The following is a 22,475-nucleotide window of genomic DNA, read 5'->3' as shown; positions in this document are numbered from 1 at the left end:
AGAAGCAGCCTGGGGGCTGGCTGCTTGGCAGACCACCTGATGTCCAGACATGTAATAAACTTGGTGAGGTCAACCCAGGGGTGGGAGGGCCAGACACTAGTCCTCTCAGCCCAACCCTGAAGGCTGTTCAGGCTCCAGGGCCCAGCCCCTGTGTCTCCCCCACAGAAGCCCCGCCCATCTGCAGCCAGGTGAACAGGAAGCTAGAGATTTCCAGAATGTGGCTGGCTCCCTCCGTTGTACCACACTCACCTCTGGCACTGCCTGGCCGAGACCAGCATGGGCAACCTAACCCACCCCCACCCCACCCAGCAGGCTTCTGGTCCTTCCAAGGCAAGCAGGAGAGACAGCGCTGCCTTCAGAGTTTTCTGAGCACTCCTGAAGAAGTAGGGGCTCTAACACCCCCTACCCCTACAGTGGGCTCCTTGGCCCCTCCAGGGCTCCAGACCCAATCACCCACTTGTCCAACAAGCAGCAGCCTGTGTGGCATGTGCACCTAGAGCTAGGAGGTGACAGTGCAAGGATGCAAAAGTAGAAATGGCCTCCTGTGAGACCTGAGGCTGTGCAGGTCCCTGGAAGGTGAAGTACCTTTAGTCTGCCCTCCTAGAAAGCCACAAACCAGTTACAGCCCAGGTATCCTCGGGCCACTTTATTTCCAACAACCGAGGGTCAGTGCACATCAGCCGGGTCCTCTGAGAGTCTGAAATCCATGGTGATATCTCCAGTGTGAGGATGAAACTCCACAGCGTAGGTGACAGACTGTGGGCTGCCCAGCGGCACTCTAGGGTCCAGGGTAGTACTGAAGAAGTACACAGCCTGCTTGCAGTGGGGGTTCCAGCAACAGTCCCCCTATGGGAGGAACAGACACAAGATGACAAGGGCCCTCCTGGCCCTAAGCTCCCTCCTAGTCAGGCTCTAGCCCCAGCAGCACACAGCAGGAAGCTGCTCAGGTCCCAGGTGATCTGTGGCAATTGATGAATTATCACCTGACCTGAACAGCACCTGCTAGGAGGACCCACAGCGCAGGGGGCTGAACCACTTCCCCAGGCAGGGCCCTGCTCTCAGGTATTACATGCTCAGGGCCCCACACACACAGTGGTACCTTGTTCCCTGCAGGCCTCAGGAGGCCAGTGCTGACAGTGATGTCTGGGGTCAAGTGGTAGTCCATCCACAGTACAGCCCCGTGGCTCCTTCCAGGCCTGGGCAGGGAGGGGAACAGTCACATAAGAGATGGGTGGCACGGCCCTGCTCTTTCCCACCATCCAACCCAGTCAGGTGGCTCCTAACACTCTACCTGACTAAAGGCCACATGGAAAAAGCTGAGCACAAGTGAAGGGGGCTGTGCCCTCTGCTACAAGCTCTCAGGCCACTGGCTCCTCGCAGCCTGGCCAAGCACTCCAGGCAGGCCGGCTGCGGCAGGGAGAACCTCTCCCTCAGCCCAAGGTACACAAAATTTCAATCCGGATATCACCAAGTGCCATGCTGGCATGGAAGGCTGGAAGACCCTCCTCAGGATGCCCTGCATGGCAGGCCCAGGAAGGCATGTGCCCTGCCTGCACTGCCTCCCGTCAGAGCCCCAAAAAGCCCAGGCTATCAGGCCCCCAGTCAGAGGGAGGGTCTCCCCCATAGAAGCAGCACCTCCTTCCCTGTGAGAGGAGCTGGATGGGCCTGACTATGCCTCACAACCAGCAGCCCTCACAGCTTCCCAACCTGCTTTAATTCCCAGGAGAGTTCAGGGACATGGGGGTGGGGGGGCCAGTGGGTAACCATGGTAACCAAATAAATTCACGTTTCTCCACAGCTGTGACGCCACATGCTGCAGAGCTCAAAGGGAGCCTCAGATGTGGTGGTGACAGCCAAGCCCACTCTGAGCGCTCCCTCCCCACTTGCGCATGCCCCAAGGCTGCGGGGACCCCCTACCCACTCAAAGTCACTGCCAACAATGAAGAGCAAGAATGAGACAGACAGCTCATCCTTGCAGGGGGGCCCAAGTTAGGGTCTGCAGGCCAGCCATGCCCCCACCCCTTCCTTCACCCACCCAGCCTGTCCCCCAGGTGTACACTCACCTTCTCAGCTGGATGGAGCCCTCAGTGCGGATCGGCTGCTGGGGTACCAGCTGATGAAAGTGAAACGTCAGGATCCGCTGGGGCTCGGAGAGGCTGCGGCAAGGGTACTCCCAGAGAGGGTGGGGCTCAGCCTCCCGGCTCTCCCTGAAGTCCAGGGCCCGCTGAGGAGAGAGGAGGGTCTGGGGTCTGCAGAGGTAGAGCCAGGCAGTCCGGGGACGAGGGGCTCATGTCTCCATCTCCAGGTGGATACCAGTGGCTCCCCTCGCCTCCACGGCAGGTCCCGCAGGGTACCCCACAGCCACAGGAAGATTCTGGGCTCCTGGATCAGACCAGCCACTTCTCCCCTCCTGGCTGCCATGCATTAACTATCTCCTCAGCAAGTCACTTCACCTCTCGTAGCCTCATCTACCCCCTTTAAAAAAATGGGGGTGGCAATACCTACCTCCTGAGCTATTTTGAGGACCAAATGTCTATATTGGTGAAAACACCTAGCACTCAGACACCCGCTCATTCAGTACCACTTACTGACCACCTACAGCTGGGAGGGCTTGAGGCTCCATGAGGAGCCCCAGAAGCTAAGGACCAACTGCAAGTGAAGGAGAGGAAGGCCTCACCAGGAAGACTGCCTGGGTCCTAGAGTCAGGGCAGTCAGGTAGGAGTGACGCCAGGTCTAAGGCAGGCAGCACTGGAGGGGCCAGGCTTGAGGAGAAAAGGGTGGATTCTGGAAGCACAAAGGTCAAAGTGCCTGAGGATATCCCAGTGGAGACATCACTGCTCTTAGCTCTTTGGTCTGAACTTAGGAGACACACTGATGCTGGCCAGAGGCCAGAGCAGCAAAGCCACACCACCACTAGAGGAGCCACGTAGGCCAGGAGCAAAGGACTAAGGGAGTGGGGAGATTGGGAGGGGTCCAGGAGAAGCCTGAGGGGCAGACAGAGAGCAGAGGTACCCAGGAGTGTATGGTGTCTGAGCACAAAGGAAAGGCAGCCTTCTAGAAGCAAGGGCAGATAAGATACAAACAGAAATCATCCACTGGGTTTATTTACTTAAAAAGCTTTCATAGAAGCAACCCATGTTCACTATGGAGAAATGCAAACACAAAGATAAGCAAAAGGAGGAAGTTCACACAGGAAACCACTTCCAACTCGCAACTAACATTTTGGTGTCCACTAGCCCAAACATTTTTCTTTGTGCATATGCAAGTTTTCTTAATACATAAAAATGGGATTGTGTCCCATCTCTCTTAACTTCTATCCACAGGGTAAAAACCACCGGCACTTCATGAATACCCTGGGTCCTGGAAAACGCAGGCCCCAGCGGTTCACCCAACCCCTGCTGTTGACATTTAGGGTGCAGGCAACACTGACTGCATAAACAACGCCACAGTGGCCCTCTTGACCAGCCCCCCCCGCCCCATGCTCTATACCCTCCCAGGGAACAGAGTCCCCAAAATGAAAATGGCTAACCCAGACTGTCACCACAGTGCCTTCTGGAAAGATTACCCCAACAGAGAACAAGCTGTGGATACTGGCAGGGGTGGCTCCAGGGATGTGGTGACCTACAGGCCCCAGCCCCAGAGAATGGGCTTCGTAATACAGGGCCCAGGCGTTCAGCAGGTGCCATACTTGGGGCAACAATGGTCCTCAAGTTAACGCTCATGGTGAACTCAATAAAAGGACCTCACTCCCCAAACAGAAAGCTCTCTGCGCACCACCTATATTGCCTGCCCTGGGTCCCTTGAGGGCAGCCAAATGTCCCTGTCAGAGGCCTGCAGCCACGCAGGATGGGTAGGACACTGCGCTGAGCTGCAGCCCCACCTACCTTGATCATGTCATCCATGATGCACACATCGAAGCCTTCACAGTCACCACAGGGGCTCCGGATACGCCACAGGTCCTGTGGGGAAGGTACAGCATCACCTACACCTGCCTGGGGCTTGGGAGGTGTGGCCATGCCACAGGACCTGTGGGACAGCAGCAGACGTCTACCCCACCCAGGACACAGGGACGTGTGACCACAAGAGCAAAAGGAGTCAGTGAGGTGAGGTAGGAGCAGCCTCAGCCCCAGTTCTGAGGCACATCCACCTGGAACAGAGACCCTGAGGCTGAAGGGCTCAGAGGACCCCAAGATCCAGGATGGTTTCTGTAGCAGATCCTGGGAGGAGATTCTGCAGTCACTGACATGACACCAGGTCCTCTCCTATGAGAGGACAATCAGCCAGAACCATCAGCCTGGGCTCCAATGCCTCCTGCCAGAGCTAACACCATTTCTTTGGGAGGAAATCTGTAAACCAGTTCCTCAAGGCCCATAAACAGAGTGCCAGGACAAGGAGAGAGATAAAAAGGGAGGAAACCATAAGTTCAGACTCCCAGAGCTGCCCTCAGGCCAGTCAGTCTTCAATTCTCTGCCCCCTGGGATGCCTGCCTGGGAACCAGCACCATTCTCTCCATGTCCTCTTTGGCCATGAAGACCAGAATTTATGTGGAAACCTGATGAGGTAAATATGAACACAGAAAAAATGCCCAGAAATTAAGTGATGGAGCTACTAACTACCAACAGATAAAGCCTATCTTATAAAAGAAATTGCAAATGAGACTCACACTACACTTCAGGTTAAAATCATTTCAAAATCCTTTGAATAAAAAAGGTCTTTCCCAAAATGACTTTGTGACTGTGGTTCTGCTTTGATGAGAAAATAAAATGAAGCTTTTCAAATTTTTCTTGTATAAAGCAGCTGACTCCCATCTCAAAATGCTTTTAATAACTGGAGCCTCAGCACTTAATGAGAGCAGAGCCGGCTGCACGGCATGTCCCCTAAAGCTCTTCATTTACGTTTTTTAATTACTCTGATAAGCCACAATTGTGAAATGACAATACGCAGTCATTTGCATTTCATATATCAAATGACAGCATGGTTAAAAAGGCAAGTTTCTTATAGCGAACCCGTACCGCGCTGATACAGGAAAACAAAGGCCCAAATCCCCAGGAGTCAAGCCACCCATCTACACCCAAGCTCTCACTGAGATGAGGTCCCTTGGGGTGGCCTACCCTGAACTCCACGACCATGGCGTGCAGTGATGCGGCCTGAGGCATCACCACTGCGCCGGGCACCAGGTGCTGGTCCACAGCAGTCCGGACGTACCAGAAGTACAAGTTGTGCCACGGCAGCAGGCTGGTGGTGAAGAACGGCTCGCCCAGCAGGAGAGAGACCTGGTGGGCAGAGCAAGAAGCAGGCACAGGTGTCAGAAGGGTTCAGCTACAGAATGAAGGAAAGGTCACAGTTCCACATGGAAGTCACAGGTCATCCATCCATTCGTTCCCTCCCTCGCTCACTCCATCAGCACATAAGCATGCTGGATGCTCCTGGAATTGGGGATGTGAAGATGAGACAGACACAGGCCCTGTCCTCAGCGGCACAGAGTGGAGGGGAAGCAGAAAGGATGGAGGCTGTCCTCACAGAGTACAATAAGGACTTTGGCAGATGAAAACCAGCCAATAAGGGCTTTGGCAGATGGTGCACGGGGGGACCCCAGTGGAAAGACCATCAGAAAGCGATTCCAGGATGGCACCCTGTGCATCCCCACCAAAGCAGTTTATCAGCAGTGCTTGTCTAACTGTCTCCCTCACTCTGCTCTAAGCACCACAAGACTGGGGACACTGTCAACACAGGATCCTCGCACCTAGCAAAAGGGCCTGGCACAGAGCAGATGTTCAAGAAACATTTGTTGAGTGGTGAACACACACAAGAATGAATGGGGGTCAGAGAAGCAAAGGAGTGGGGGGAAGAATAGTCTTTTAAACAAATGGTGCTGTGAGAGCTAGATATCTACATGCAGAAGAATGAAGCTGTACCCCTTCCTCACACCATACACAAAAATCAACTCAAAACGGACTATTAAAAAACCCGTTGCCATCAAGTTGATTCCAACTCATAGTGACCCTATAGGACAGAGGAAAACTGCCCTATAGGGCTTCCAAGGCTGCAATTTTTATGGAAGGATGCCACCTCTTTCTTCTGCAGGGTAGCTGGTGGGTTTGAACCACTGATCTTTTGGTTAGCAGCTCACTGCACCACCAGGGCTCCTTAAAATGGACAAGAAACCTGAATATAAAAGTTCAAACTATGAAACTTAAAAAAGAAAAAATAGGAGAAAATGTGGCTTTGGGTTAAGTAAGAAGTTCTTAGATATGACATAAAAGGTATGAGCTATAAAATTAAATAATAAATTGGACTCTACTACAATTAAAAAAATGCTCATGTTTCAAAAGGTACCACTGGAAAAAAAAGACATGCCATAGACTTGATAATGGATTTGTATCTAGAACACATAAAGAAATCTTGTAACTCAGTAAGAAACTAAGTAAACAATTAAAAAACGGGCTAATGGGTACAGGATTTCCTTTTGGGATGATGAAAATGTCCTGGAATTAGATCACTGCCATCGAGTCAATTATGACTCATAGTGACCCTATAGGACAGACTAGTACTGCCCCACAGCGTTTCCAAGGAGCGCCTGGTGGATTTGAACTGCTGACCTTTTGGTTAGCAGCCCTAGAACTTAACCAATACACCACCAGTGTTTCTGATCATAATGATGGTTACACAATACTGTAAAGTACCAAATGTCAATAACAGTAAATTTTGTGTTACATGTACTTTAACACAATTTAAAAATAAAAAAGGAACAACAGAAGAATTAACCAAATAAACTAATAAAAAAATGATTTATCCACAGCGGGTAGGAGAGGCCAGGACGAATCCCAAACAGGTATGGGACAAGACACAGAGAGGAGGCAGAGGGCAGCCAAGGACAGAACACCAAGGAACATCATTCGGGAAGGATCGAGAGAGGGAAGAGAAACCCCCGAGGAGTCAGAGAAGCAGCAACTAGAAAGGTAAGAGGAACACCTGGAGAAAGGAGTCTCTTAAGAACCTAAAAAGGCAAGTTTCAAGGAGGGAAGGTGTCCCGGGTCCTATGTGACTAAGGGTCAGGTCAGATGAGGCCTGCGGGGAGGCCATGTTTATATCTAGGAGGTCACTGATGGGAACAGCTTTGGAGGCTCACACTGGGGGCTAGGAGACCACCCACAGCAGGAAAACAAGAACAGGAAGGTGAAGCCAAGGAGCACGAGAGAGGATAAGCCATGCTCATACGGGCTGCTCGACAGAGACAGCCAAGTTCCAGGCAGTGCAGGGAATGCCCATTGGGGAAGCACTACCAGCTTCTCACACACCCTTGACTGACAGGTTCTTAGCTGGGAAGTTACTTGTGAGACCCACCATGAGGGTAAGCTAGGGCTACTTCAGTGCTGTCTGTCTGTCCTGAGCACAGCCCAGTGCTAATGTAGTGTACCTGTTACTCACCTTTTTACCCTCCAGGTCTGCAGGTGTTAACAATTCAGGTCGTTTCTCTATTATATTAATTTTCTCTTCCAAGTGGTTAGCCTTGAAGACCTTAACAGAAAGAACAGTAAAATTATTGTCTCTCTACTAATCAGAAAAACCACCTCAAAGTTGCTTTTATCTGCATGCAGTTTTCTGACAAATTGTTTTGGAGCCCCACTTTCCTCTGCATTGTGGAAATTATCCCCTAGAGGGACAGCCTGGGAGCAAGGGCAAGACTATGAGCAAATGCTGTAACAGCAAAGAAGTTTCTCCTGCAGGCACATACGCAGGACTTCACAACCGGCTTGTAGTTCCTTTAGAGCGGCCACCACACCAATCACCGGCCAGGGAGACAGAGAGAGAGGACCACAGAATCAGCCAGTCAGGCCAGCCTGTGAGCACCCTGGGCATTGGTGTCCCAGAAACAAGCCATGAAGTCAGTTCTATCACAGCAAAGATGTTATTTTTCTTATTTTTAGGTGAAGTGAGGAGAAAAGCCTAAACTTATTCAGTCACAAAAAACAAGGCAGAGTCTGAGTGTTTGCTTCTATTTCAATGACAGCCTAGAAGGCTTCCTGGCCAGCTCTCAATGCCAACTGCTCCTTCTTCTGGTTCCCTTGGTACCAATGCTGCATCAGAGTAACCAACCCCAGACTAGGAAGAAAGGCCCATAGGTCCCCTCATCATTCCAACAACAATTAGCACTTACTTTTTTCATCAGTCTGTGAGAAGCTGCTGAACTCTCTACTGTAAATACCTGAAGAGAATGCCATGCCATTAGTGTAGGAAATTTGCTGAACAGAAGAAGAAATTTACAGAAATCAAACACAGCCAGATCATTCCAGGGCAAAGAGCCCCACATGAACAACTTTACCTGTGCTCATGACCTCCCTGTGATGACACCAAAATTCTGCACAGACCCAGCAAGGGGGCAGGGCAGAAACCTGAGTAGCAGCTGAGGCAGGAGCTATCGCCTGGCTCCTGCCAGCACAGGAAGCCACAGCCCCAAGCCCCTGGACCAAGCAGGCCACCCCCACACACAGCTGTTTTCTCAGTGAGAGCTTGACCGCAGAGCCCCGGTCCCAGACCACACGATGCCCCCACCACACGATGCCCCCACCTCAGGGGCCAATCTGAGGACGTCAAAGGAGATGCGCCCCATACCTTCTCTGGCCCCAAGTACCAGGCTAGCATGGGGAGCAGGCTGCCGTCGCTGACACAGAGACAGACGCTGTCTGGCTTCAGTACCTGCAGGACAAGAGCCACCTCAACACAGACTTTTCTCACAATGACAAGGTGTTCAGCAGCTTGTCACGAAATCCTTGTTGGTAAATTGACTGAAATGCCTCCCTCCTCTTGGCCCCACCAATGCAGAATCTATGGTTGATGCATTGGATCTTCCCCTTCCCAGCCTCTCCCACAGCCCTCTTGTGCCCCCACCCCAGTCATGCTGCCTCCTCAGCCCACGCAATCATCTGCACCCCTCAAACCCACCCACCTCACTCCCCTCTTCCCACCCAGTCCCCACCATCAGGACAGGCCCCTCTCAACCTATCCTGGGAGGCCCTGCTGCAGGCCTGTCCCGCATGCAGGCAGCCACGTCCCAGTATAGGATGACAAGTTTCATCCCTGCTTGGTCACAGCACAGACCATGTGGGGGCCTATCACTCAGGGCTCTTGTGTTCTTGTGTGACTCCTCAGAGGCAAGGAGGCTGATACGGGTCATAGGCTACCCAAGAGACTATTATGACAGCTTGGATCCTCCCAAAGATGCAGGCCTACCGCACAGACGCATATAAAATTCTGGACACGCCTCAAAGGGGTGTGTTATACATTGTATTGTGTCCTCCAAAAATGTGTGTCAATTGGCTGAGCTATGATTGCCAGTATTGTGTGGTTGTCTACCATTTTGTGATCTGATATGATTTTCCTATGTTGTAAATCCTAGCCTCTATGATGTTAATGAGGCAAAGTAAGAGATAGTTATGTCAATGAGGCAGGACTCAATCTACAGGATTAGGTTGTATCTTGAGTCAATCTTTTTTGAGATATAGAAAAGAGAAGCGAGCAGAGAGGAGGGGGACCTCATTACCACCAAGCAAGAACAGCCAGGAGCAGAGCATGTACTTTGGACCCAGGGTTCCTGCGCTGAGCTGAGAAGCTCCTAGACCAGGGGAAGATTGATGACAAGGACCTTCCCCCAGAGCCAAGAGAGAAAGAAAGTCTTCCCCTAGAGCTGGTGCTGTAAATTCAGACTTCCTGCATCCTAGACTCTGAAAGAATAAATTTCTGTTTGTTGAAGCCATCCACTTGAGGTATTTCTGTTATAGCAGCACTGGATAACTAAGAAGGAGGCCTGGTGGCACAGTGGTTAAGAGCTATGACTGCAAACCAAAAGGTTGGCAGTTCAAATCCACCAGGCAGTCCTTGGAAACCCTATGGGGCAGTTCTACTCTGTCCTATAGGGTTGCTATGAGTCAGAACTGACTTGACAGCAACAGGTTATAGATGACTAAGACAGGGTCTAAGATATATCTGTAGTCCCAGATTAAGAGACCCCTGCTAGAGGCTGCAGGAGCAAAGGCTTCCATGATCCTTTACATTTTAGAAAATTTTAAAAAGTGGTAGCAAATGAGATGGAATAACTAATCATTAAATTTATATGGAAAGGAAAGAGGCCCTGGGTAAGTAAGCATTATTGAAGGAGAAGAACAAAGCAGGAGACCTCACTCTACCTGACCTCAGAACCTACTATACAGCTATGGTAGTCAAAACAGCCTGGTACTGGTACGACAGACATATTGACCAATGGAACAGAATCAACAACCCAGATGTAAGTCCATCCACCTGATCTTTGACAAAGGCCCAAAGTCTGTTAAATGAGGAAAAGACAGTCTTTTCAACAAATGGTGGGCAAAACTGGACATCTATCCATAAAAAAATGAAACAGGACCCATACGTCACACCATACATGAAAATTAATTCAAAATGGATCCAAGACCTAAATGTAAAACCAAAAACTATAAAGATCATGGAAGAAAAAATAGGGTCAACACTAGAGGCTCTAATACATGGCATTAACAGCAGAAAACTGTAACTAACGATATATAACCATCAGAAGATAACCTAGATAACTGGGATCTTCTAAAAGTTAAACACTTATGCTTATTAAAAGGTTTCACCAAAAGAGTAAAAAGAGAACCTACAGACTGGGAAAAAAATTTTGTCTATGCCAAAGGCCTAATCTCTAAAATCTACAGGAAAATCCAACCCCTCTGCAACATAAAGATAAATAATCCAGTTAAAAACTGGGCAAAGGATATGAACAGACACTTCACCTAATAAGACATTCAAATGGCTAACAGACACATGAGGAAATGCTCTTGGCTCTGGCTCTGACAGGCTATATGTATCCAGATGAATGGTGTAGACACACCAATGTAGATGGTGACACATCTTCATTTAGGAGGGATTACTAAAAAAGATAAGAATGCCTCAGGGACCATCTAGCTCAACTGGCATAACATAGTTTATAAAGAAAATGTTCTACATTCTACTTCGGTGAGCAGCGTCTGGGGTCTTAAAAGCTTGTGAGCAGCCATCTAAGATACTCCACTGGTCTTACCCCAACTAGAGCAAGGGAGAATGAAGAAAACCAAAGACACAAGGGAAAGATTATTTCAAAGGACTAATGAATCACAACTACCACAGCCGCCACCAGACTGAGTCCAGGAAACAAGATGGTGCCTGGCTACCACCACTTACTACTCTGACAGGGATCACAATAGAGGGTCCTGGACAGAGCTGGAGAAAAATGTAGAACAAAATTCAAACTCACAAAAAAAGATCGGGCTTACTGATCTGAAGGAGACTGGAGAAGCCCCGAGAGTATGGGCCCAGACACCCATTTAACTCAGTACTGAAGTCACTCCTGAGGTTCACCTTTCAGCCAAAGATTTGACAGGCCCATAAAACAAACAATAATACACGTAGCTAACCCATGTATATGTGACTAAATGTGTACACCAGCCCAGGGGCAAGGATGAGAAGGCAGGAGACGACAGGAACGCTGGACAAACGTAAACGGGGAACCCAAGGTCAAGAAGGGGTGAGTATTGGTAATTCACAAGATCAGAAACCAATGTCACAAAACAGTTTGTGTATTGTTTAATGAGAAAGTAATCTGCTCTTTAAACCTTCACCTAAAGCACAATAAAAAAAAATAAAATAAAGTATAATAAAACATAAAATAATACTCGTGAAGAGTGTGCTTCTCAACTGGACTAAATCAAAAGCAAAGAAGTTTCCTGAATACAAGTGAACGCTTTGAAGGCCAGAGTAGCAAGGATGGGGGTCTGGGGACTATGATTTCAGGAGACATCTAGATCAACTGGCATAACAAAATGTATTAATATTCTGTATCCCACTTTGGTGAGTGGCATCTGGGGTCTTAAACCCTAGCAAGCAGCCATCTCCCAGCCACCCAGCCCACTGCTGTCGAGTCGATTCCAACCCAGCCATCTAAGATGCATCAATTGGTCTGAACTCACCTAAAGCAATGAAGAATAAGTGCACCAAAGACACAAGGTAAATATGAGCCCAAGGGATGGAAAGGGCCACATAAACCAGAGACTACATCAGCCCGAGACCGGAAGAACTAGATGGTACCTGGCTACCACCAATCACTGCCCTAACAGGGAACACAACAGAGAATCCCTGATGCAGCAGGAGAACAGAGGGATGCAGACCTCAAATTCTCATAAAAAGACAAAACTTAATGGTCTGACTGAGGCTAGAGGGATCCCGGGGGTTATGGTCCCTGGACCCTCTGTTAGCCCAAGACTGGAACCATTCCCAAAGCCAACGCTTCAGACAGGGATTGGACTGGACTATAGGATAGAAAATGGTAGTGGTGAGGAGTGAACTTCTTGGCTCAAGTAGACACATGAGACTATGTGGGCAGCTCCTGTTTGGAAGTGAGATGAGATGGCAGAGGGGGCAGGAGCTGGTTGAATGTACATGGGGAATACAGAGTAGAGAGGAGGAGTGTGCTGTCTCATTAGGGGGAGAGCAGCTAGGAGTACATAATAAGGTGTAACTTTTTGTATGAGAGACTGACTTGATCTGTAAACTTTCACTTAAAGCACAATTTAAAAAAAAAAAAAAAAAGAGTGTGCTTCTTAGTTCAAGTAGACACACGAGACTAAACCGGCAGCTCCTGTCCAGAGGTGGGATGAGAAGGCAGAAAGGAATAGGAGCTGGTCAAATGGACATGGGAAAACCAGGGTGGAAAGGGGGTGTGTGCTGTCACATTATAGGGATTGCAACTAGGGTCATATAACGATATCTACATAAATTTTTGTATGAGAAATTAACTTGAGCTGTAAACTTTCACCTAAAGCACAAAAAAAAAAAGTGGTAGCAGACGAAAGGAGGGGTTGCTGAACCCCCTGCAGTTTTCCACATGAAATACTGGTGATCCAAAGGCAAAGACATCCAGCTAGACAAGTATAGGGGCGGGGGGAGGCTCCCAGCCAGTGGCCCTCACAGGAGAGCAGAGAACAAGCCCCTCAGGAGTCCAGAAGCAAGTGCTCAGTTTTCTGCTCCAGTGCCCCCCTACAGGAGTCAGGTGAAGCCACTCACAGACAATGGCGCAGAGAAAACAAAATCGGCAATCACAAGCAGTGAGCTCCTGGGGGAAACTCCTCCTTGCCCACAGCCACCGCGGGGCTGGACACTTACCGTCCCCAGGGCCTGGACATATTGATCTGTTCTGTCTTGATCATTGATCTCTCCAAACCGAGGCCGGTTCCAGAGCAGGTGAGCCTGGCAGTCGCAGACGGGACGCACTTGATGGAGGTTGCCCCCGTCCTTTTCGGGGCTAGGCCAGGAAATGAACAAACAACAGACACAAGTGTAAGTATGACCTACCAGACAGAGACGTGCCTAAGGGTAGGGGTCCAGGGGCCTGCCTGCAGAAATTGAAGGGGACCCAGGGGCACAGCCAGGGTTCTCTGGAGGACATGAGTCCAGAGATGGGCTCTCAGTCAGTGGTAGAGGTTAGTGGGCCTCCCAGCCAAGATACCTAAGTGGGAGCCAGCAAGCTGAGACAGCTCTTCAAGAGTAACACACAACTGAGCACTAGCCCATCCAGTCACAACTCAGCCTTTATTTGATTCTGTCCAGACACAAAGCCGTCCACGTGCCTCTGCAGGATCTGTACATGGGGACTTTACATACATGTTGGTCTCCAAGGCCCAGTCTTCTACCCCCTGGTCCTCTGGGCGCACCTGGTCCTCTGCAGGCTGTACCACACGCAGTAGTCATCGTGGTGGGCCACCAGGCAGAGGGCTGAGCCCTGCATCACAGTCTCCTCTCGTGACAGGAAGTATACACACTGCATCCAGTGGTCCCGCCACTGAAACAGGAGCAGAATTGGCTGTCACTATGCTGCAACAAGAGCAACGCTGCCAATCCAGGAGCCAAAAACGATTACAATCAGTTTATAGTGAGACCATGGTATAGACTTCAGCTGGTTACTAAGGCTGAAGAGATGAAGAAGAAAATCCTGGAGTCAGAGAGGCCAGTGGCCACAAGCTTGCTGGGACACTGCTGGCCTTAGGAAGACACAAAGTAGCCAAGGCGGCAGTCTTCAAGTGGCACCTAGGCAGGGGACCATGCAGCTGCTCTAGGCCCCCGCCCCACCAGCACAGCGCTATTTCTCTCTGCTATCTGTTGGGCTCTGCTTAATGTTTCATCTGAAGAAAGCAAGCCCCAGCTTTAAGCAAAGTTTTAAACCCAGTGATCTGGAGGAGATCCCATTACAAACAGTCTTATGGCACATATGCCAAAGGCTTTAGCATACTCAATTTACTTTTGTACGTGACTTCAAAACACAGAAAGGTCAAATGCAATGCATAAAACCTAACTGGATCCTAGATTGAGGAAATCAAAACCTGTGGAAGACATCTGGAGACCAATGAGGAAATCTGATTTTGAACTGTACATTAAATGATGTTATAGAATTACTGTTAATCTTCTTAGGTATGAAAACGGCATTGTGATCTTGTAGATTTTTATTCTCAGATGTATGTTGAGGTGTTTAAGAATAGTATCAGGATGCTGCAAATTACTTTCAAATGATTCAACAAAAGAAGTGTGTGTGTTGTGTCTGTAGAGAGAAAGAGAGAGGGAAGGAGCGAGGGAGGGAGAGAAATTAAGCAAGTGTGCAAAAAGTCAACAATTGGTAAATTTAATTAAAGAACAAATCAACGTTCTTTTTCAACAGTTCTGCAAATTAAAAATTTTTCAGAATAGTAGTTGAGAAAGATTTTGTTTTTTCTTTTGAATTAATTGGAGTTTTTAAATGGGAATACTCTAAAATTGTGAAACATGGTTTATGATGATACAGAGTCAACCTTTATTAAGCTGTGTTGATCTTTTTTGATACTGCAAACCCAGATATACAATTCTATTCTAAGGAAAAACAAAAAAAGCTATATTCACATAAAGATGCACGTCACATAATTATTTATACTAGCAAAAACTGGAAGCAGCCCAACTGTCTAACAGTTCAGAAATGGGTGTGTAAATCCTTATACAGAATCATCGCAAACAGAACGATGGCTACGACGACTATAAACCAAAAAAACCAAACCCACTGCCCTCGAGTCAGTTCTGACCCATGGAAACCCTGGGAGGCGCAAGTGGTTTCAATTAACTGCTAACCTCAAGGCTGGCAGTTCGAACCCATCCAGCAACACTGCAGAAGAAAGGCCTGGCGAGTTGCTTCCATAAAGATTATAGCCAAGAAAACGCTATGGGACAGTTCTATCCTGCAACATGTAGGGTGGCCACCAAGACTGTGGTGCAGCATGACAACAGTTAGAAAGGAGATATGCATCGGCCAAAACGCAGGCAGGTGAGAAAGACCAAAGAACAGTAGTTGCTCAAGTGGTAGGACCACGACTGATTATTTTTGTTTTCTATAATGAGGTTATATTGCTCTTATAATCTTTCAACATCTTTTTAAAAAAGAAAAGAATGCCATAAGAAGCAGGCACCTGGCTTTGCTCTTTTCCACCATCTTCGGAACCTGAAGAAACCAGCCCCAGGGAGACTCCAAGCATGCAGCTCAGCACTAAGCAAATGAGGCCTGATGCCAATTCCGCTTCTTCGGAATACACTTCACCCTGCCTGACCTTGAACTTAACTAAAAAGCAGGCAAATGACGTTCTCATGTATCCAAGATGTCTTAAGCTAGAAAATGGAAATCCAGCCAGATGCATTCAGGAAAAAATAAGGAGTAACAAAGGAGAAAAAATAGATTCTCTAAAACCTGTTATTCGCCCCCACACTACGCAAGTTTGTCTGAAGACAGGCGAGAGGTTCCCCGCACATGTGCAAAGCTCTCCAGGGCACAGACTTCGGGAGGTGGCATTGCTTCCCAGCATGACGACTGGGCCATGCTGCTCTCCACGGAGGGTCCAAGAGTCATTTTCCGGCTCTTTCCTCAGCGATTCTCCAACACCATGTGCAATGGATCAAGCTTTTGGAACTGTATTCACTAGTGGCATCTCGGTGCAGTTTAAATTTGCATTTTTCTTTGAGAGAGACTGAACATCTTTCCACACATTAAAGAGTCATGTGTATTTCTTCTTCTGTACTTCACATCCTCTGCCCATTTTCTAGTGAACCGGAGCAGGTAGGTTTTGAGGCCACAGCAGATGAGCCTGTAGGCAGGCCACAGTCCTCTATGAAACCGATCTGAGACCTGCTGCGGTGCTCAGGGGAAACAAGGGGATGAGCTATAAGAGTAACTGGGCCGGGAGGGGGGCAGGCGGGCACACCAGAGCTGCCCCAGTGAGCCCTGTGTGCATGATGCCCACCATGAACCCACACAGAGGCCCACCTTACCACAACTAGCCTTTGCTTTGTTTTACTTTTTGTATTCGATTCTGACAGTCCCTTCTGTCTCTAAACTCTTGTGAATCTAAGATTCAACATGCTACATTCCCATAACCAAATGTGGGTTACAAGTTTCCTGATTTACCTGAAAATGGGCTCAGCTCCTGCCTCTTACCTGGAGCCCCTCCGGGTCTGAGTGTGCCCAGAAGGGGGCCATGGTGCACTTGATCTTCCCATCTGGGTCCATTTCAATGTCCCACCAGGAAAGAACCACCTGAGCTCGGCCAGATGCCAGAGGTTCAAACTGCTTGCTATGACAAGCTGCTGAGCTACTGACTTGCTTGCTGAAGTCCACACTGTGGAAAAATATTCAGGAATTTAAGTACATTTTAAACTCACACATGTTCCATTTTTAAGTTTTTAAAACACCAACAATGATACTTGTTTGCAACAGACTCCTGCCTTCATAATAGGGCTTCGAACTAGTTCATTCTGGTTCCAACCCCTGCTGAGAATTTGTATTGGCACCCCAGATGTACTGAATCAGGATCTATATTTTAACAAGAGCCCCAAATGATTCTTACGTATAACATATTTGGAGAAATACTGCTCTATTTGGTGGTTCAGAGCATCACCTGGGAACTTGTCAGAAAGGCAAATTCTCAGCAGGGGTTCCAACCAGGACCAAACCAGTTGGCAGGTGCTAACAGCTAGGGTTTCCCTCCCACCCAAAAAGAACTTCCACAGACCCATATCCCACTGATGTCTCACAGTGCCGTCCCCCTGGGCACCTCTTGGTACCTGAACATAGGGAGCACATCGCTGAGGGCAGTGAAGTCCTCAGGTGACACCTGGTTCAGCTGAATGTCATAGACGGACGGTGCACCAGGGCACCTATCCAGCTCCAAGGGAGGGACAATGACCTGCTCCCCGAGGCTGGTCTGAACATGGATGGGAAACAGCTTGTTCCATGACCACATCCTTCTAGACTCCACCAGCTGGGCATAGACAGTTGCTCTGTGAGGTACTGCCTCACAATTTTCCTAAATTTATATTAAAAAAAAAAGAACAAAAATAAATAAATGCAGGTACATTAACCACAGTAATTTCTATCGATCAAAAGTGGTTTATTTGTTAATATTAGGCTGGTGTGGTTACAACTAATACGTTACCACTAGGATAATGGGTCGCTTTCTGCCCTATGCTCTTGGAAAAGAACAAAAAAGGAACAGGGTTTCAAAAGAATACGTGTTATACCTAAAATGACTCAGGATGCCAGATAAGCTCCTAGCTACCTGACACTCTAAAATACTTCAGCAATAAACCTTGGATGGCATCATGCTGATTAACTCCCACGCTGACTGTTAAGAAAGAGTTCAAGCCTCACTGCTAAGCAATCATCTTGGCACCAGGCTCAGAACATCCCTTCAGTGAGGCCCTTGCACAGATACCAGCACCTCTTTATTGTAAAGCCCAATGGACAACTGCCCACGCTCGGCCGGCCTGGCCTCCTAGCATCATCCGACACTGCTGACCATGCTTCTTGCTTGGCTTAGCTAAAGTTCCTGTCTAGTATCCCTCCTGCCTCACTCATTCATGCCTTCGACAACCTCTCCACACCAGGACTGGGGACCCAGCAGTTAATGGGACACTCTTACTCTCCTGGGCGCTCTTGACAGACGCTTCTCTGTTGTGAGGGGCTGCCCTGTGCACTGTAGGATATAAGAGCATCCCAGTTCATCTTCCTGTCTCTCTGCATTATCAGTCTCCTGTGCCTGAAGGACCCCCATCTTCCAGACCAACCCCTGACCACTTTCCAAGATGACTCAGATCAAGCATCCTCTCCTTGATCTCACCCACCACCCTGCCAGAATGGGAAGGTCTCACCTGGACTGACCACCAGCAGAAAGCTGCAAGCTGCACTGTCATGGCCTGTTCCCCCTCTGCCTCCCTGTGAGCTCACCTTCATATTGCTGGCACCCAAAAGAGGACCCAGCATATGAAGGTGCCCAGTCAGTGTCACTTCAACCCCCATGTGGACAATCTGTAAGGCACCCCAGCAGCCTGGCTCATCCAGGAAGAGGCAGAAGGCAACAAAAGCCTTTGTGGGCCAGCCAGAATTCCTTCAAGCTCAGAGACAGGGTGGGCAGGTGGGGATAGGAAGGAGAGTGGACAGTGGACACCAGTTGGGAGAGGAAGGTGTGGAGCTGCCTGTGACCTTCCAAATAGGATGAATTACCCGTTGCCATTGAGTCAATTCTGACTCATAGCGACTTGAGAGGTCAGAGTAGAACTGCCCCACAGAGTTTCCAAGGAGCGCCTGGCGGATCTGAACTGTCGACCTTTTGATTAGCAGCCATAGCACTTAAACACTTCGCCACCAGGTTTCCATAAACATACACACCCAACGTGGGGCTCAAACCCACGATCCTGAGATTAAGAGTCTCATGCTCTACCGACTAAGCTAGGATGAATTAAAAAAAAAAAGAAAGAAAGGTAAATTGGGCAACATTAACATAATTCTAAATATACTTGTTCTCTCTTTCCAGGATTCATCTAGTTGGTGGTTCTAATGTGGAGAAATAGAAATTTCATACTGAAGTTAATCACTAGAAAGGATCTTAAGTTTTAGAGGGGATGAGCATCACACTACCCCGTGCGGGAGCTGGAGGGCGGTCACATCACATGCTGACTATTTGAGCTGGGAAGACTCTGGACTCTGGACCACCCTGGAAGGGAGCCTTCTTCACTCTGGGGGCACCTGAACCCCCAAGGAGGGTCCGCGGGTGGGACAGTCACAGGCCTGACCTGGAGGGTGCCTACCAGGCAGTGCCAGCAGAGGACAAGGCAGAGCACTCAGTCCTGCCCCAGCAGGTCTCAGCTTCTGTGCCTCTGCCTCTAGTTTATGACCACAAAACACCCATACCAAGCTCTTCAAGAGAACATTTCAGCGTGTTTCTCCCTTCTCTAAAAAACTATCACCTTCACCCAAATCTCTTCACCTGGAATGGCCTGGCATTCAAGGTCTTCCACCTTCTACCCCATTCTCCACCATCAGTCCACAAGACCTCCAGGCAGTGTTCTCACTAACCTGCCAAACAGGTCCCCTACCTGGAACACCTCTCCCTCTCTTCAATACCCTTCTAAATTCTACTCCCTTGCCACACACGCTCTCAAGCCCACATGCCCACAACTCCTTCTGATCCCTGATCTCTTCTGCCAGTTCTAACCCAAATGCTTGTGGTGTTTCCATCTTCCTAACCATTTAGCCCACCGAATCCTCACCATTGCTGGCTACGTGGCTCTTAGAAGCAAGAAAGATGTCTTGTACTACTCCCTAGATGCTAGAACCGCTTACACACAGTTAACACTCAAAGACTATTTGCTGAATTGATTTCAACATGAAAATAGCTTCTTGCCTCTCAGCTCTAACCTACTAAGGCTTGGCATTCAAGAAGCACAGAAGTCATAATTGAGAGAACTAGCACCTCCCAGGAATGGGGGGGCGGTCCCAAGGTATGAGGACAGGTCCTAAGGGTTTGTGTTGAGCTTGTTCATGAACAGAAGCTGTGGGAGCTGATGGGACCACAGGAGTACCCCCAAGTAGGCCCTAGGTCCACTACCTGCACGAGATGCCTGTGCGCATGCTCATAGGAGGGCAGTGCTCCCTCCCCGATCAGCTCGGTGTCAAATAGCTCTGTGACCAGGATGTTGGCACGGCATGGCATGTCACCATCTGAAAAACACAAGGAAACATAGTCAGAAGCAAATATGTGCAAGACAAGGAGCCCTAGTGGCACAATGGCTTAGCACTCAGCTGCCAACCAAAAGGTCAGCAATTCAAACCCACCTTCCACTCCACAGAAGAAAAGACCTGGCAATCTGCTTCAGTAAAGGCTGCAGCCTAGGAAACCCTATGGGGCCATTCTACTTTGTCATATAGGGTCACTATGTACCAAAATCAACTCAGCGACACACAACAATATGTGCAAGACAAAAGGTTAAACAGGTCATTAAGAGCCTACACATACCGTGAGTATTTACAGATAAAGTGTCATAATGTCTGTTACTGACCTTCCAATGAACAACTAATGCAGTGATATTTGGCTATTAAATTAGCCAAAAAATTATTTTAAAAGCACAAACTGAATGCTGGTACTTCAGATACTTCTGGGCTGCAGAGAGAGAAAAAAACCAAAGCAGAGAAAGAGGTTGCCCGATGGTCTTCCAGTCACTGTGAGATCAGCTACAGCTATAGCTACCAAAACTGAGACCCAGATTCAGAATCCCAGGTCCTTGATATTAATTCCCCCCTAAGTTAGTTTCTTGCCTCCAAACAATCCTGCAAATAGTAGTTGTTCTGGAATAGTAGGATTATGGAGGGTCTTTTTGTTAGTTCTATATTCTAAACCTTCTATAATGTAGTACGTTACTTGTGCAATTATGGTTTTTAATGAGCCAAAAAAAAAAAAAAAATAGACTCTGGAAAGGGTTATTCATCAAGGAGAATTAACTGTAAACACTCCTAATGGCTCATAAATTCCAATTTGACAGAGCCCATTTATCTTTCCTCACAGAAAACAAGTCACATGGAAGATGAAAAAGAAAAGAGAAGCAGTAAAGCAGCTCAAAGAAGAAGGGTGTAGAAAGAGGGCATTTTTAAAATAAAGGGAACACTTCAGAGAAAAAACTTGCCCTTAGGTAGATGTTTCAGTTCTAAAGTACTGCGTTTTCTTTTAACTGTGGTGATAATCATAACCTCACCACAGAATTTTTTTAAACAAATCTTTCAACCGTGCTGTTACGGATGGAACTGTGTCCCTCAAAAATACGTGTTATAAATCCTAACCTCTGCCTGTGGTTATAACCCCATTTGTGAATGGCTGTGTTTGTTATGTTATTGTGGCAATATTAGGTTATGTCAGTGAGGATTAGATTGTGTTTATTATATTAACGAAGCAGGATTAGGGTATATCTTGATACAGTCTCTTTTGAAATATACAAGAGATTAAACAAGCAAGTGAGAGAAGAGATGGGAGAAGAGAGAAGCCAAGCCACATGAAGATCACCCAGGAGCAGAAGCCCAAAAAGACAAGGACCTTCCTCCAAGCTGACATAGAGAGAGAGCCTGACCCTAGAGCTGGCTCCCTGAATTCTAGCCTCTTTTTTTTAACCTGTGAGGAAATATATTTCTCTTTGTTAAACCTATCCACTTGTGGTATTTCTGTTATAGCAGCACTAGATAACAAAGACATGTGCTCTGCAGATACCAAAGGTAGCATGTGAAATTTTAGAAGTCTGATTCAAGCTCCTAGACTATAAAATATATTCTGGAAATCTCAAGAGATTGTGATATACAGAAAAATCTATCATGCTGTATGTTCAGGTTGGACGCCAGAACTAAGTAAACCCCTTTCTGCTATGTAATTAGTTTCACTTCTCACCAAACTCAAGGGTTGACCCACACAAGAATTCCATCTTGCTTAAAACAGCAAAAGGAAGTTTCGTTTGCCACAGCTATTGCACTTGATTAGCTCCATTTATTCACTGCTGGTTTGTTTTAACCAGTACACAAATAAACATCAAGAGAAACAAACTGCTTGTGTTTAGAGCCACCACAAATCCGAGGCCCCATTTCTCTGCAATTACCTGCGTACATTTATTCCACCTGAAACTTTTTACTCTCTCATACAAGAGCAAGTAAAGCTTTCAACACAGGATCTGTTGATCTCACCTGGCCCTACTGTCACCTCAGTGGAATGCTTGTTGATAATCTTAATCTTATCACTGAAGCCATTTTTCTCCACTATCTTCACAGCTGCATCAGCCATAGGCTTAAAAACCTAGAAATTAGAGCAAACACTCAACTAAAAATGAGCAACAAAGTGAGTAACACCCTAACACCCAAGGCTAACAGGACAGTCCTAGGTTCTGGCCCTGAGATATGAAATAAAAGAGATCTCCTCCTGAATATACAAAGTGCACTTTGTTACTGTGGACGATAAAGAGAAAATACTTTTTTGTTGCTAATTTAATCTAAATAAACACGACATCTGGGTAACCTCTAAATGTGTGTCATGGAAATGAATGCAAGAGTTCCAGTTAGGTTAGCTTGCAGT

The 22,475-nt window shown here is 47.8% G+C and overlaps 1 protein-coding gene across 2 annotated transcripts in view; it reads right to left on the bottom strand.

The window, feature by feature from the left end:
• Positions 1–288: 288 nt before the first annotated feature.
• The window catches only part of PRMT7 (protein arginine methyltransferase 7), a 33,977-nt gene continuing 11,790 nt past the window's right edge, over positions 289–22,475 (bottom strand). Inside the window, exons 4-17 of one of the 2 annotated variants that reach the window (XM_049864550.1) lie at positions 22,091–22,199; positions 19,980–20,092; positions 17,158–17,399; positions 16,532–16,712; positions 13,740–13,867; positions 13,192–13,330; positions 8,614–8,697; positions 8,159–8,206; positions 7,429–7,518; positions 5,112–5,273; positions 3,885–3,959; positions 2,064–2,224; positions 1,100–1,196; positions 289–846 (exon numbers count right to left, since the gene is read on the bottom strand). In XM_049864550.1, coding sequence (XP_049720507.1) covers positions 667–846; positions 1,100–1,196; positions 2,064–2,224; positions 3,885–3,959; positions 5,112–5,273; positions 7,429–7,518; positions 8,159–8,206; positions 8,614–8,697; positions 13,192–13,330; positions 13,740–13,867; positions 16,532–16,712; positions 17,158–17,399; positions 19,980–20,092; positions 22,091–22,199 — 1,809 coding nt within the window. In that variant the 3' untranslated portion in view covers positions 289–666. The remainder of the gene's footprint in view (positions 847–1,099; positions 1,197–2,063; positions 2,225–3,884; positions 3,960–5,111; positions 5,274–7,428; positions 7,519–8,158; positions 8,207–8,613; positions 8,698–13,191; positions 13,331–13,739; positions 13,868–16,531; positions 16,713–17,157; positions 17,400–19,979; positions 20,093–22,090; positions 22,200–22,475) is intronic. The other variant, XM_049864551.1, reaches the window with a different exon arrangement.

This window comes from Elephas maximus, chromosome 21 (assembly GCF_024166365.1).
Source record: "Elephas maximus indicus isolate mEleMax1 chromosome 21, mEleMax1 primary haplotype, whole genome shotgun sequence".
Classification (NCBI taxonomy): Eukaryota; Metazoa; Chordata; class Mammalia; order Proboscidea; family Elephantidae; genus Elephas; species Elephas maximus.
This window is presented reverse-complemented; position numbering and strand designations above follow the sequence as displayed.